At 38.1% G+C, this 15712-nt stretch overlaps 1 protein-coding gene across 1 annotated transcript; it reads right to left on the bottom strand.

The window, feature by feature from the left end:
- Positions 1-1344: 1344 nt before the first annotated feature.
- Positions 1345-3883, bottom strand: LOC114715388 (uncharacterized). The gene is made up of 5 exons (XM_028900227.1): positions 3335-3883; positions 2997-3239; positions 1926-2912; positions 1580-1855; positions 1345-1455 (listed from the first exon to the last, which is right to left on the bottom strand). The coding sequence occupies exons 1-5, from the start codon at positions 3881-3883 to the stop codon at positions 1345-1347; spliced, it is 2166 nt and encodes a 721-aa protein (XP_028756060.1).
- Between the last annotated feature and the right edge of the window lie 11829 nt (positions 3884-15712).

Here is a 15712-nt window from a genome sequence, read left to right as displayed (position 1 = left end):
TGTTTTGTATTTGACAAAGTAGGAGTGTGTGAAATTGATTGCAATATATTTGTATGTCAGGAGATAAGGGTTATGATAGCTGTTTTGTAACAACTATGGACCACTTCGTGGTATATTTGATGAAAAAATTAGGGTTAAGGTTCTTAAGTGCCCCGAAAGTTTTCCCCGAGGAGCACTCAGCACTCGAAAGTTTTTGTTTGTTCTTAAATATCCCGGAAGTAATTTATCGTAGCAATTATGCCCCGAGTTAACGTTCAGGCAAACGGACGTCTGTAAATGACACGGTGTCGAGAAGATGGACGACACATTGGTGAATGAGATGGTGACATGGCGACAAAATAAAAGTTGATGCCGAAGGTCAATGTTGTCATCGAAGGTCGCTTTTGTCGTCGACATTGAGAGCTAAGAAAGCAAAGCGAGGTGGGGCGCATGTGAAGTGTGAGAGAAGACCAAAGATCAGTTCTCGAATATGTATTCAAGAAGACCAGTTCTCAAATACGTATTCGAGAAGACCATTTCTCTAATATATATTCAAGAATATATTCGAGAATAAATAAGAATATATTTATCGATAAGCTGTTTGATAAATGAACTTATCGATAAGCTACTCGAATATATTCTTGAATATATATTAGAGAAATGGTCTTCTCGAATACGTATTTGAGAACTGGTCTTCTTGAATACATATTCGAGAACTGATCTTTGGTCTTCTCTCAAGAATTATTCACATGGTGAAGCAATTACTGATCCAACAATTATATAACAAGGGTGGTAATTTTGATGGCAATAATGTTAATTGAAATAATAGAAGAGAAGAACATATGAATTAAATAAGATGTAAAGGTAACCTAATTAATAATGAGGAACTGAAGATGTAACATAAGATAATAACCTTAATTAATTATAATGGACATTTGTACATGCCACTAATGTTGCTAAAAGAGTTACATCACATAGGACTTGCAAAATAAGAAGGCATCCATCTGAAAGACTAAGCATTGGTTCACCAAAATATAGACCTAGGAAGTGATAATCCCATGTAAAAGGCAATAAGGTAACCATAATCCAAGTAACGAAATACGTAGTACAAAATAGTCAAATACATAGTCTTAAATGTTTCTAAGCAATCTAAATGTCAGAGCTCTTAGAGTTGGTCTTGCTTCTTGTCTTCATCATTTGGCTCTGTAGTTGGAGGTGGGTACTTGAAATGCTTCGTTGGCCCTTCCACATCAACCCAGGAGGTGTAAATGGTAGTGTTGATGGTTGTGAAACAGCGGTCCCTTGCCTAGTGAATGGTATCCTCCTGGAACCCTCTGGTGCAGTGCGTTTTAAAGCTCGTGACAGTCAAAGTTCTTTCTCATTTGGGATTGGAAATTTACTCTGAGGGTCCACGTAGTGTTGTATATACTCCTGTGCAATACCCTCCTCAATGACCACCTCAGAACGCATTCCAGGCTGCATAAGTCAATGACATTGCTTAAATGACAGTAACTTTGCATGAATTAAAATGGAAGAGAATAGTGTCTAGTAATACTTACATTGTAGACGGTTCTCCCAGTTCCCTCATCAATTCTTATACCCATTCCACACTCAACTCTGGGTTGTAGACAACCCTCTTTCTTGCTATGTGTTTGGAAGGTTTAGGTGGTTGTTGTGTCGATGGAGGATGATTTGTCGACTGTTGGGAGGGTAAAGTGGAATTGGGTGGTTGCTGTGAAGGTGGAGGGGGTGGTTGCTGTGTAGGTGGACTATGTGGTTGCTGTGAAGGTGAAGTGGGATTGGATGGTTGCTGTGTTGTGCCTTGGTTGGCTGTTTTCCTCCTTCTACCAGGTCGAGGCTTATTTGAGGGAGGTGCCTAGAAAGAAATGAAAAGTTAGCTTATAGTTATTGTAATAAATGAATATAAAGAAATTGGCACAAGTTACCTCTGTGCAAGTGCTTCTATTGTGCCCAACTTTCCTGCAGAAGCCACATTTGTTGACTTGTCCCCGTTTGCTTACTCTTTCGACAAGTGGTGTTTCTGAACCATTGCTCATGCCAACTTTACTTGACGTAGCTTGAGCAGCTTTCCTAGAGGCAACATTTGTCCTTCTTGCTACTTCTTCTGTCCTGATTCTTTTTTTCCTTGGTCGGCCAGGCAATGTGCACTCAGGTGGTGGTAGCATAGGGATAAACTGTTCTGTATCCCAGAATTGTTTGCCCCTCACAGGTGCAAACTTTGTCCTATAGCTAGCAATGTAGGTGTCCTTGTGGTAATAGCGTGAGATATGGGTGAGGGGCTCCAGTTTACAATGATACATAGCACGAATAGCATGTTGGCATGGGATTCCAGTTAAATCCCATGCCCTGCACGTGCACCTTTTCCTAGTGAGACATACTGTGTGCCTATCTTGTCCCTCAGTCACCTCAAATCCCTCATCCCCATTGAAAAAAACTCTACATGTAGAGGACAACAACCTATTTGCTTCAAATAAGTCCAGACATTTTGGACTATAGTTGCCTTTCCAATTCCTCACATTTTGCTCACTCTCAGCCCATTTTTCCATCATCTTAACCCTTATCCCATCAAACATTCTAATAACAGGTAGATATCGATATTCATCAATCCAAGCATTTAAACTCTCACTCATATTGTTGTCTACAACCCAAGACAAGCATCTATTACTGAAAGAAGCTCTTACCCAAGCAGATATAGGGTATGACACCATTGCTTCAGCTGCCTCTTTGTTAAGTGCTCCAAGTGCTTTGAGATTGTCTTTGAATTGTTCTTCAAACGTACTCCAAGCACAAGAGAAAATTTTTTTCTTCATCTCGTTCCCTCTCCACCTTTTGCTCCAGTTAGCATAAATATGCCTTGCACAAAGTCTATGCTCGACCTCTGGAAGTATCTCTGTCACAGCATGTTGTAATCCCTACATGTATAGAACTAGTCAATTAAATGTTCTCATTAAAACCACATAAGTCATATGTAAATCAGCAAAGGTAACTAATCATACCTTCTGCATGTCTGACATGAAAGTTACTTTGCCACCATTGTGAAGATCAAGTGATATCCTAAGCCACTGAATGAACCAACTCCAATTCACACCATTCTCTTTATCAACCAAAGCAAATGCTAACGGGTACAATGAGTCGTTAGCATCTAAACCAACAGCAGTTAACAGAATCCCTCTAGCTTTACCTTTTAGAAATGTTCCATCAACTCCAATCAATGGTCTACACCCAACTTTCCAACCAACCTAAACCAACAATTTTGACTCGTCAGGACAAACTGAAATATAAAACAACAAATTAACAGATTATACCATATGTGACAGAAATCTAAACATCATACCTTTACTGCATTAAAACACAAATACATTCTTCTAAAAACTCTTCTCCCTTGTTCCAAAGCCTCGTTACTTATCTCCACACTAATATCTGACCCCAGATTTGACACTTTCAGTTCATTGCAATAAGCTTCTAACTTGGAGAATTCATCTACGAAGCTCCCATCCATGTGTTGTATTATTCTCCTCTTTGCCCTCTTGCACTTATGTAAGCTCACGTGGACCTTCAACTCACGCTCAACATCATTCTTCATTTCACATATGCTGTAATTAGGTTTCTCCTGTATTTTCTCCTTGAAGTGTTCGGCTAGCCACTTCACACTTGCCCTAGGGTTCTTGAAAACCCTACCACACCTGTGCTCATTGCACAATGTCTTCACCTTGTAGCCCACATTATTCCCATCTCTCGATGCATATAAGGTGAATGGGCAGCCCTCTTCACATATTGCCTTTAATAACCTATTCTCACTTCTAATAATTTTGATATTCACCCCTTTCGAAATAGCATAGCTGTCTATGGCGCTCCTAAGCTCATTTAGGTCTAGGAAAGTCATGCCTAACATAAAGAAAGGCTGTCTCCCAAGCCCTCCAACACGTTAAGCCCAACTCTTTCATCTGGAGGCTCACAATCTTCATTAAGGCCCATATCCTCATCTTCCTCTTCACTATTTTCAGATACTTCAAAATCATCCACCAAACTCTCCTCAGTGTCAGAGCTAGCACTATTTCCAACATAATTCGAATCCTCGCTATCATAACCTTCTTCATCCTCACTATCTCCCCCTTCCTCACTTTTATCGTCATCCTCATCCATAACCAACACTCTTTTCCCTTTGTCAATTTCTCTAACAACGTCATCCTCACTATCTCCCCCTTCCTCCCTATGTTCAGTAAATCTTCAATTCCATCATCATCTATCTCTTCTAAACCATCTACATCTACACACTCAATCACCTCTTGTTCTGGATCTTGTCATTTTCATTGCCCTGTTCCTCTTTGTCATTTTCATTGCCCCCTACCTCTCTCTCATCTTGATTGGCCCAGACCCATCTCTCATTTTCCCTACTTCTTCTTACCCACTCACCTATGCTTCCATGCCCCTCACTCAATTTTTCCTTCGTCCTTTGCACACTTCGTTTTGCCAAATCAAACATTTGACTCACCTTTTTAAGTAGCCTCGCATGCTTCTCTTCCAATGTCTCGTACTTCTTGGCCTCCGTGTCGTCTCCTCCATTTGCGTCAACATTGCCCGGTTCGACAGGAACATTATCACCCTTGTTTGTCGCCATTCGCACTGCAACAAGTAAATCCCCAAATTATTAAGGGCTTCGACGCCATTTCACTATTCAACTTAAAAATACAACAACTTTTTGTCTAAATCGATGCTTACCTGTGAAGAATCTGCTGTTCCCTCGTCTGTAATCCTTCAAGAATCTTCGATCACATACTCTTCGATGGACCACACTTGCTAACCCTCTATCTCGATTTCTCACGTTTTCAGTTTCCCAATTCAGAACCCTACAAGAATCTTAATTCTCAGCTTTCTCGTTCTCTCCTTACCCCATCGACGCTTTGCCTCCTACTCTTAATGTTTGATTTCGCGCCTCACACTTAATCCAATTTTTAGGTCTCAGCCACATCACCATTTTCTTTCTGCCACGTCACTATTTACTCCCTGTCACTTCATCATTTTAGGTCAAATTTTTCTCACGCCCATCCTTGTAACCGTCAACGTTAAGGCCTTTCAACGGCTGTGGTTAAAAAGCGCTCTTTTTAATGTTTGTGTCTACTTTAGCACCCTTCAAAAGTAAATGGTGCCAGTTGTCCTTTTTGTAAAACATGGTTGTTAAATCCGCACCTTAACCCTTGAATTTTTTTCTGATTAGGCCTCTATCTTTGTCGCTGCAGGAAAATAAATTTTCTAAAATTAATTCCTGAGCCTTTAAGTCCTACAAATAATTTTATAAATTCAAATAAATATTTAGATGATTTGGCCATATTTTTTCCACAATTATTGAGACTTCTAACTAATTAAAATAATTATTTTCCTTTGATTTTCTACTAATTTTCTAAAAAACCTCCGTTTATGGAAAATTCCATAACAATTTATTTCCACAATAAAATCTTTTGGGCCTCAACCGATTTTTCAAAACCTCTAATTTGCATTTTTTTCTCATTTTTTTAGTAATTTTCTAGAATTTTAAATTTTTCTGTTTTGCCCTTCCTGAACCAATAAATTTAAAAATACCGGTTCGAACCCTTTTTGGATTTCACATCATGCTTAGTTTTCTTAGCCAATCTTCTTTCCCTATTGACCCTTAACTAAAATTTTTATCTCTTCTATCAATGCTAAATTTGGCAGGATGTGACATTTCTCCCCCCTTAAATAAATTTCGTCCTTGAAATTTCTAGGTCAAACCTCTATTCTTATCTTTGATGAGAGGTCAACTGGGGAGAATATCCCTACTTATATACTCAACCTGGCCTCCTTAACTTTTCATTATACCTCATTGCTAGGTTTCAATCCTAGGATTCATATTCACAAAGCTCTATCTTTCTTACTTTTTTGTCATTTATACGAGCATAGTGATAGCATGCCAGGAAGCATTGAATATGGAGGTCATGAAGCCCAAATAGCACTCCTTCAGTTAGAAGCCCAACAAGCCCTCCAAAGTGTTCAAGGGATTTATAGCTCGAGAATATTTACGTGGAGGAGGACATGGATGATGACATGTTACATACGGAGCCTAACGTGACATATGGAAGGCCGCCCTAAAAACCATCATGGCATATAATTCATCAGAGTATGAACATTTGGACTTTGAGAAAGATAGGAGCACATTCTAAGAGACCAAAAGGAGCATTTGAAGCCAATTTCCATGTTGTTGAAGGCCCAACACAAATTATATATACATGAAGGAGTCCATTAGAGCTATAATATTTTAAATTGGGGCCCAAATGCACTGTGCTATGGACCATGGGAATTCCAGAACGTGATTCAACCACATTCAAGCCCAAATGGATGTCTAAAAGGCCCATTTATGCTTTTGGATGTGAATAGCAATGAAGTTCCATTTGGAAGGTCCAAGAAGATTCAAGAAGCATCAAGAGTGATATTATTGACATTAATTAGGATTCTATTTGTTTTAATTAGTTTCCTATTTTCAAACAACAGACTTGTTCTTGAAGTTTAAGTTATTTCATTTTATTTCTATATAATAAATGATATCTCCCATAGTCAAATAATTATTAATGAAGCATCATCCCTAGCATTTATGTCTTAGATGCTGATTCTAGAGTGTTCTATGGTTGCCTATATATAGGCTACGTTTTTGTACTTAAAATTAAGACTTAGATGAATGAGAATTGAGTTTATTTCTCTCCGTGTGAGCTTTGCTTGCATCCTCGTATTCTCGTGAGAATACTCGACAGTATCAAGGGATTGATCAACCTTGTGGTGTCTTCATGATAGAGGAGCATGGCATGATCAAGCATCAAAGGAAGACCAAAACACGGAGCATGGAGCCCAAGCTAAAAGATGGAAGTCCAATATTCTAAAAGACCCATTACAAGGCATTGTAGGCCCAATGACAAGAGCAAAGACCAAATCTACGAAAGAGGCGCTGAATTGTTTGATAAAAGATCTTAAAGAGTTAGAGCCCATTTATTTGGAAGAAGCATCCCTCAATCAGCCCATCAAGGGTCCAAACATGGTGATTACATTGCTAGAAGCCAAACAAGATGATGTACAAGGCCCATGTGTGTAGTCCAGATTGAAGAATTCACTCAAAATACCATGTGACAAGCATGTGCCTTGGAGGAGGAGCATAAGTGACGTCCAAGAATATTCAAGAAGCATCAAGAAGGCGTCTTTATGTATTAGTTATGGTTTAATTTCGTTTTTTTTAAGTTTCCATTTTTATTTGCATTAAATAAGGCCTTTTGGTCAAAGATTGCATAAGAATATTTTAGGTTAGTTTCCTATTTTTAGGTAGAAGCCTTTTCCTTCAAGAAAAGGTAATTTCCTATTTCCTTTAGCCTTAATTGGTGCCAACTAAGATAGTCAATCATCATTAAGGCACATTTATGGCATTTATGACCTAGGGTTTTTTTTTATTCTAGATTGTTCTTTTGCTGCCTATAAAAGGCTACGTCTTTGTAATTGGGGATCAGATTTTGAATGAAAGAATTTTAGAGAATTTTATTTCTCTTGAGTGAGCTTTGCTTGCCATCTCGTATTCTCGTGAGAATATTCGACTGTATCAAGGACTGATCATCCTTGTGGTGTCTCCATGGCTAGGGTTGTAAGAGACAGGTTCTCTTAAGGTCCTACCTTCGATCGTTCGTCTAGTTTCCTAACTTGTTTCTAGCCGATCCGTATCCGTTCCTTATCACTTCATGGCCAGGGTTGTAAAAGACAGGTTCTCTTAAGGTCCTACCTAGATCAACCGTCCGTTCATTACTTGATTCTAGCCGGTTCGTACGTCCCCCCCATATCACATAGCCTTTGCTTCTTCATATTTTGTCATCACTACTTGCATTTTTTTTTTGGGTACTTTAGGCCCTTTTTCTCATAATAATGTCATGACAGTGTATTTGGTTTCATGGTATTTTACTATACAATGACATTGCAAGTTCTTTCAACACTGCTTTTATCAGGTCTTTTTGGTATACTCTGCCTTTCCCTTCTTTACTTTAAGGGCCTATCTTCCTTCTTTTATCTTCTCATTTCACATATAGCTTGCCTGAATATGTAATCTTCAGGACTTACAGCTTGTGATTCCCTTAATTCTTACTTTCCTCACTTTTCTTTGTTGACTAGAACATAATTGAGTTCAGCCTATTCAACAATAATAGTGTCTGTGAAAAAGTCAAGGGTACTCTCTTTGTACTTAGCAACCAAATCCTAAGGAAGTTTTTCCATCTTAGACTCATAGCTGGTCATCTCATTCTCCTGCTCTAAAGAGATACTACCCTCATGACTCAATAACCTTCTCTTAGGCTTGGTCTACTGTGACTTTGAGAGCTACCCTGGTCTCCCAAAAGCCTTTTTAAGATCTACTGTGACCATGGATTCTTTCCCATTCTGCTCAACCCATGTTCCACTCTTTAGGAGCCTTTAGACCAGTAGACTGAGCTAGAGAATAAGTTGCCTACCCTCAATTGGTGACTTAACCAATCATTCCCCAAGACTGATCACAGATGCCACTATTGCCTTCTTAGGCCTTACTCAAATCTTTCTATCAACTCCAGGGTCATTCATCATTCCTGTCATTCCTTTCCTCTTCTCTTAACTTTTGGCTACCTCAAGCCATTTTCTTTTCATTGAACCTCGGTAATTTTCCAGGCTATTGGCTTATGTCCACGGTCTTCTGGGCTTGTCATCATCTCCATGCCAGTCTGCCGTGTCTTATGATTTTCTTTCTCATCTTATAGGGAGAGGTCTTGTAAAATCATTTCTATTATCTTCTCAGGTATTTCCTCCTTCCATCACCCTTGGCCAGCTTCACTCTCATTGGGGCAAGGTTAACTCCATCGTAACCATTTCTCTTCCTTCTTTTCAGAGAAAAGCTCGCTCTCAATAGAGTGGCATTAACTCTGCGTTAGAGAACCACCTCCTAATTTGAGAGATATACTATGGCCAGAACCTACTGGTTGCTTAATCTCCATCCGGCACATCATTACATGTCAAATCCTATTAGGGAAACCTCTCTACCTGACTTGTTTGATCACCATAGCAGTGGCATCCGTCTATAAGAATCTCACTTCTTACATTTCTTATTGACCTGAGTGTTATAGTCACACTTCATGTTGATGCTTAGGGACATAAAGAAATACTTGCTAGTCCCAAACATTACTGTATGTCTAGTATCATCAGAAGCTTATTTATCTCTTTCTATAAACCAATTCTCAGTGCAACCATGATTATCACATTCTCAGCTCTCAATAATATCAAGACAAGGCTTCCACGACTACTCTCGTTACCATATTACGGTACTTTGTTAAGTTTGAGAAGTCATACGCATTTGCCTTATAATACCTTTCCTATTACCCTTGACCAGTTTCACTCTCCCCAGGGTAAGATTCGCACCGCGCCTTGCCTCAACTATGTCCCCCTATCATCATTGCCAAAACTACTGATGGAGGATATATCATTATCAACTCTATTCGGCTATTCATTGTAATTCCTACCAAAAATGACTTACCCTTGCCAGAGTAATGTGATTTCCGTGATGAAAAATCATATTCACTTTCGGAGAGTTACTTCGTGGCCAACACCTTTCTTGCATTCAATCTCTGCTATGGTACACTCCTCAATTCCATATCCCTTACTAGAAGGGAGCCTCTTCATTATATAGTTCCATAGATAGTGGCATTCTCTATTGGGAACTTCGTCTCTTGGTTTCCACATTATCCTGGGTGCCATGGTTGCATACTCGTAATTGTTTAGGGACACTAAGGGATATCATATAGTCCCCAACATTATTGATATTCGAGCACCCTCAGGCTTTAGGCGCCACTGAGATCTTATTCATTCCTCATTACATATCAGTTCCTAATACATCCGTTAACTACTATATACTTATCTATCTCCATCTAACTCCATCCTCAAGAGGGGTCTATTCCTTCTAACCTTCTTTACCTCTTGACCAATTTTTTTCTATGGTCAGGTATGGATCATTATACTCTGATAACATCACAGCGAATATTCAGTCACCTTGCTGTGTTGTGGTTAGGTTAGGCACCTAACTTATTATAAATTTTCAATTCAGTCTCATTAAACATCTATCCCTCTTGGCTTATAATCCCTTAGGGATTTCAACCACTATTCGGGGATTTAACAAACCTCAAACATTTTGTCCTGTTACCTTGCCTTTTTCGAGGTTGCAACAATTACTTGAGGTTTAAATTGTCATTCAGTTTCTTTACAAAAGTATAAATTCCTACTTCTATTGGGCCCACTACATTTTTAGCCATTTCATCAGGGTTGTACAATAAGGAGCTTTTAAATTGAACTCGGTTTTGGCACTACTTCCACTACACTTACTAGTTTCTTGTTCTAGTGGAAGTTCATTAATCTCTCTTGGGAACTTCTCCAGATATTCCCTTATCAATAATATTTCCTTCTACCTCTACTTTTACTTCTGCCTACATCGAGAGCTATCATAGACCTTTAACAATCCTTTCTCAATGATTTCTCTATTTGGGCCTTACTAGTGAAATCAATCTTATCTCTAGGCAAGAGACAAATTCCTTGGGAGGGAAAGGTTTGAGTTTCAAATTTTGTAGTCAAGGAGAACATTGTTAGGTGAAAATCAAGTCAGGCTAGTTTTCAACTCAATGTCACAAGATGATATGCACATTATATCAGAGATAGCATGATAATGTATTCATTAGACAATACGATTCAACACACCAGAGGTCACTAGTGCCAATGGGAATGAAAATCACATGGCAATGTTTCCCACTAAAGCCCAATTGCCATTCATAACCATGTGATGTAATCAAACAGCTAGAGCCCAAATTGAATATTGCACCCAATGCAATTAATTTTATGGACCATATCTCAAGTCACCTCGGGCGACTACCTCTTGTTCCCAGGTGATGCGATACAACAAGCTAACTCCTCAACTTCAATGATCCATTGCAAATCCCAACTAGACCAATCACAAGAGCAAGAGCTAAAAGAATTAAGGAAGCTTTGAGTGGGCTAGTGCAAGACACCTTGACAAAGCAAATGGCATTTGTTGGAGCATTAAATCTGGATGAACGTCACTAATGTCATTTGGGCTGAAAAAGGAAGCTGCTGATCATATCTTGGGCTTGGAGACTTCAATTTAAGGAGTTTAGATCAAGTACAACACATGAGAAGACTCATTTGGGCCTAATTAATCATATTTTGGGCCTGATATGCTGATTATATTTCATTAAATGCATTTGAGCGAAAATTCATAATTAGTTGGCAAATTTGAATTTTGAGTTTCCAAGTTACCTAAATCAAGTCCTTATGATTTTATTTAAGTTAGTATTTTATATTTTGATTTTCTAGATTGCATTTAATGCTTTTTAGGTCAGATTTCTGAATGTATCCTCTATAAGATATTGTAACCCTCATTTTGGAGGCAGATTTGGAATTTGAATGAGAAACTTGCATTTTGTAATTTCTGACTTAAGAGGGGTTCTCTCTAGGGTTCTTCATTGAACTAACAGACTTATCAAGGCTTGATCAACCTTGTGGCGTCTTTCAACACTTTGGGTCCTTGTTCTCCCGTGTTCAAGGGTTCAAGTGGATCACCAGACCTTTGTTTACGTTCTTGGGGTGCGTATATTCAGATCGGTTGTGGGTTCGTGGGATTTTTTCCTTGTGGGTTCTCACCATCTTTGTATCAGAGCCTTGGATCTAAACTCAGGTCATATTTTTCTGTTAGTTTACCTTCATTTTCGTTCTTCATTTGGTGCCTTTTCTTGTGTCTGTTAGTCTTCTACGTTTCTGTCCTTCACCAAAATTGTCATCCTTGTTCATTCACTTTTCCATTGAGTTTTGTGATGTTTAATAGGTCATTTTCATAGTTCAGAATCCCTTCTTTCTTCTCGTTTTGTTTTCATCTAAATCTGACTTTTCTAGGACAAGTTATACCCATTTGAAAAGGACAGATTTTCTGGAATTTCTGGGTTCAGATTGCTTGTTCTGCTTTGTTTATGGTATTTTCGTGATTTTCTTTGCATTATTCAGTAAAAAAAAAAGGGGAAGACAAGAAAAAAAAAAGGAAAAAAATAGTACAAAAAAAAAAGGAACAGAAAAACAACAACAAAAAAATTATAGTGCTGGAAGTGTTTTGAGCAAATCATCTTCATACCCAAATTCTGTTTTGGCTTTTGCAATATTTGTGCCAATTGAATTTCTGATTTTTCCTGGAAGTCCTAAGTTGGCTGATTCTGCATATTGTGATTGCTTTGTTTAAATTGCTTAGTTTTTTTAAAGAGCCTCAAGAGGGATTTAAGAGTGGAAAAAGGCAAGAGTGACATACCTCAACTTAAAAGCCAAGTTTGAGTGAAACACGAGTGTTGAGTGTCATTCTTGAGGGAAACACGTGAGGAAATTTGTGAGGAACTTTACTTCACTAACATAATTAATTTTCCTTGAAGTCACAATGTCTAATGCAGATAGGACATCCGGTGGTGGTGGAAATCCAATGAATATTGAAGACACTCTTAGGGCAATGCAGCAACATTTTGAATGGATGAATGTGATTTATGGAGAGATAAGGGATAGAATGGATAGACAGGATTGCAAATCTGCAAAGAGCCCGACCTAAACCTAGAAGGCATGGAAAGCAAAGGGAGGTTTCTATGGATGACTTTGAATATGAAAATAATGAAGTTGGTGGTAGTGAGGATGAATTCAATTCTGAATCTGAAGTTGAACTGATAAGGAATAGGCATAGAGGGGATAGGTATGGGAGAAAACATGGGAGAAATAACCCAAGGGAGAGAGATAGAGTAGATGGGGACCTTGGGAGCATCAAAATGAAGATACCATCATTCCAAGGTAGAATGATCCTAAAGTCTATTTAGAGTGGGAAAAGAAAATAGAAATGATTTTTGAGTGCCACAATTATTCTGAAGCTAAAAAGGTGAAGTTGGCAGCAATAGAATTCACTGATTATGCCATTGTTTGGTGGGATAAATTGGGCATTAATAGGAGGAATAATGGAGAGAGGCCTGTAATAACTTGGAGAGAAATGAAAGCTCTCATGAGGAAGAGATTTGTTCCCAACCATTATTTTAGACAGCTTTATCAAAAGTCGCAGACCCTTGCATAAGGTCTTAGGAGTGTGGAGGAGTACAATAAGGAGATGGAATTGGCCATGATAAGAGCTAATGTGCAAGAAGATAGAGAAGCAGCAATGGCCCGATTTCTAAGTGGGTTTCACAAAGATATAGCTGACATAGTGGAATTGCATCATTATGTGGAACTAGAAGACATGGTGCATATGGCCATTAAGGTGGAAAAGCAACTCAAGCGAAAAGGTGCTTCAAAATTTCATTCTGGATCAAGTTCTTCTTTCAAACAGAATTGGAAGAAAGGAGAAAAAGCTATCCAAAAGGAGACCACTAGAGGCAAAGAAGAAGCTTCACCAAAGAGCAAAGGTAAATCTGATTCCCAAACTTCTAGAAATAGGGATATAAAATGTTTCAAGTGTTTGGGATTGAATATGCTGTGGAAGGAGAATGCCTTGTGGTTAGAAGAGCCATGAATTATCAAGTGAAGGAAGATGAGTTGAATGAGCAAAGGGAAAATATTTTCCATACTCGCTGCCTCATTAATAACAAGGTATGTAGTTTGATAATTCAATGGTTGAGAAATTGAATTTGCCCACTGTTAGACACCCTAGACCATACAAGCTGATGCGATATAGCAAGCTAACTCCTCAACTTCCAATGATCCATTGCAAATCCCAACTGGACCAATCACAAGAGCAAGAGCTAAAAGAATTAAGGAAGCTTTGAGCGGGCTAGTGCAAGACACCTTGACAAAGCAAATGGCATTTATTGGAGTATCAAATCTGGATAAAAATGCTGAGGACGTCACTAATGTTATTTGGGCTGGAAATGGAGCTACTGATCATATCTTGGGCTTGGAAACTTCAATTTAAGGAGCTTGGATCAAGTACAACACATGAGAAGACTCATTTGGGCCTAATTAATCATATTTTGGGCTTGATATGCTGATTATATTTCATTAAATGCATTTGACCGAAAATTCATAATTAGTTGGCAGATTTGACTTTTGAATTTCCAAGTTACCTAAATCAAGTCCTTATGAATTTATTATATTTTGATTTTCTAGATTGCATTTAATGCTTTTTAGGTCAAATCTTGAATGTATCCTCTATAAGATATTGTAACCCTCATTTTGGTAGGAGATTTTGGAATTTGAATGAAAAACTTGCATTTTGCAATTTCTGACTTGAGAGGGGTTCTCTCTAGGGTTCTTCATTGAACTAACAGACTTATCAAGGCTTGATCAACCTTGTGGCGTCTTTCAACACTTCGGGTCCTTGTTCTCCCGTGTTCAAGGGTTCAAGTGGATCACTAGACCTTTGTTTACGTTCTTGGGGTGCGTATATTCAGATCGGCTGTGGGTTCATGGGATTTTTTTCTTGTGGGTTCGCACCACAAGCTGCAATGGTTGAATGAATGTGGGGAAATTAAAGTTGACAAGCAAGTTCTTGTTTCTTTTTCAATTGGGAAGTATTGTGATGAAGTATTATGTGATGTTGTTCCTATGCATGCTGGACATATACTTTTGGGGACGCCTTGAGAATTTGATAGAAAGGTAAAGAAATATGGGCTTACAAATAGATATTCTTTTATAATGAACAATAGACCAATTACTCTTGTACCGTTGACCCTAAAGCAAGTGTATGAGGATCAACTTAAAATGAAAAAAGAGAGAGATATGAAAAATTAGAAAAATGTGAGAGAGACATAAAAAAGAAATGATAGTGAAAAAGAGAGAAAAGCTAAAATTTCAAAAAAGAAATTAAAAAAAATGAAGAGAGAAATTGAGTTTTTATGCAAAAGAAAGTGAAGTGAGGAGTGCCTTTTTGGCTGAACAACATTTGCTTCTTCTTGTTTACAAGGAATCCTTTTTGAATACTAATGACATTAACTCTTCATTTCCAAGTGTTGTTGATTCTTTGTTGCAGGAATATGATGATGTGTTCCCAGAAGAAATTTCACCTGGATTACCACCCATTAGAGGAATTGAACATCAAATTGATTTCATTCCAGGAGTAACAATTCCTAATAGGCCAGCCTATAGAAGCAATCCAGAAGAGACAAAGGAGCTTCAAAAGCAAGTGGAAGAACTCATGGCAAAGGGGTATGTTAGAGAAAGCTTGAGTCCTTGTGCTGTTCTGGCATTTTTGGTTCCAAAGAAATTGGAACCTGGAGGATGTGCATTGATTGCAGAGTTGTGTGAATAATATTCCTAGATTAGATGATATGCTTGATGAATTGCATGGTTCTATTGTCTTTTCTAAGATTGACTTGAAATCTGAGTACCATCAAATTAGAATGAGAGAAGGGGATGAATGGAAAACTACTTTCAAAACAAAACATTGTTTGTATGAATGGTTAGTTATGCCATTTGGGTTAACTAATGTACCTAGCACTTTCATGAGATTAATGAATCATGTTTTGCGTGCTTTTATTGGGGAAATTTGTTGTGGTTTATTTTGATGACATTCTGATTTACAGTAAGAATCTTGATGAGCATTTGAATCATTTGCATTATGTGTTTCATATTTTGAGAAAGGAAAAATTGTTTGCAAATCTGAAGAAGTGAGATTTTTGTATGAATAAAATTGTCTTTC

Source organism: Neltuma alba, unplaced genomic scaffold (assembly GCF_004799145.2).
Source record: "Neltuma alba isolate B1F8T4 unplaced genomic scaffold, ASM479914v2 tig00011588_pilon, whole genome shotgun sequence".
Classification (NCBI taxonomy): domain Eukaryota; kingdom Viridiplantae; phylum Streptophyta; class Magnoliopsida; order Fabales; family Fabaceae; genus Neltuma; species Neltuma alba.
Note: the sequence above shows the minus strand (reverse complement) of the source record. Positions and strands in the feature narration are given on the sequence as shown.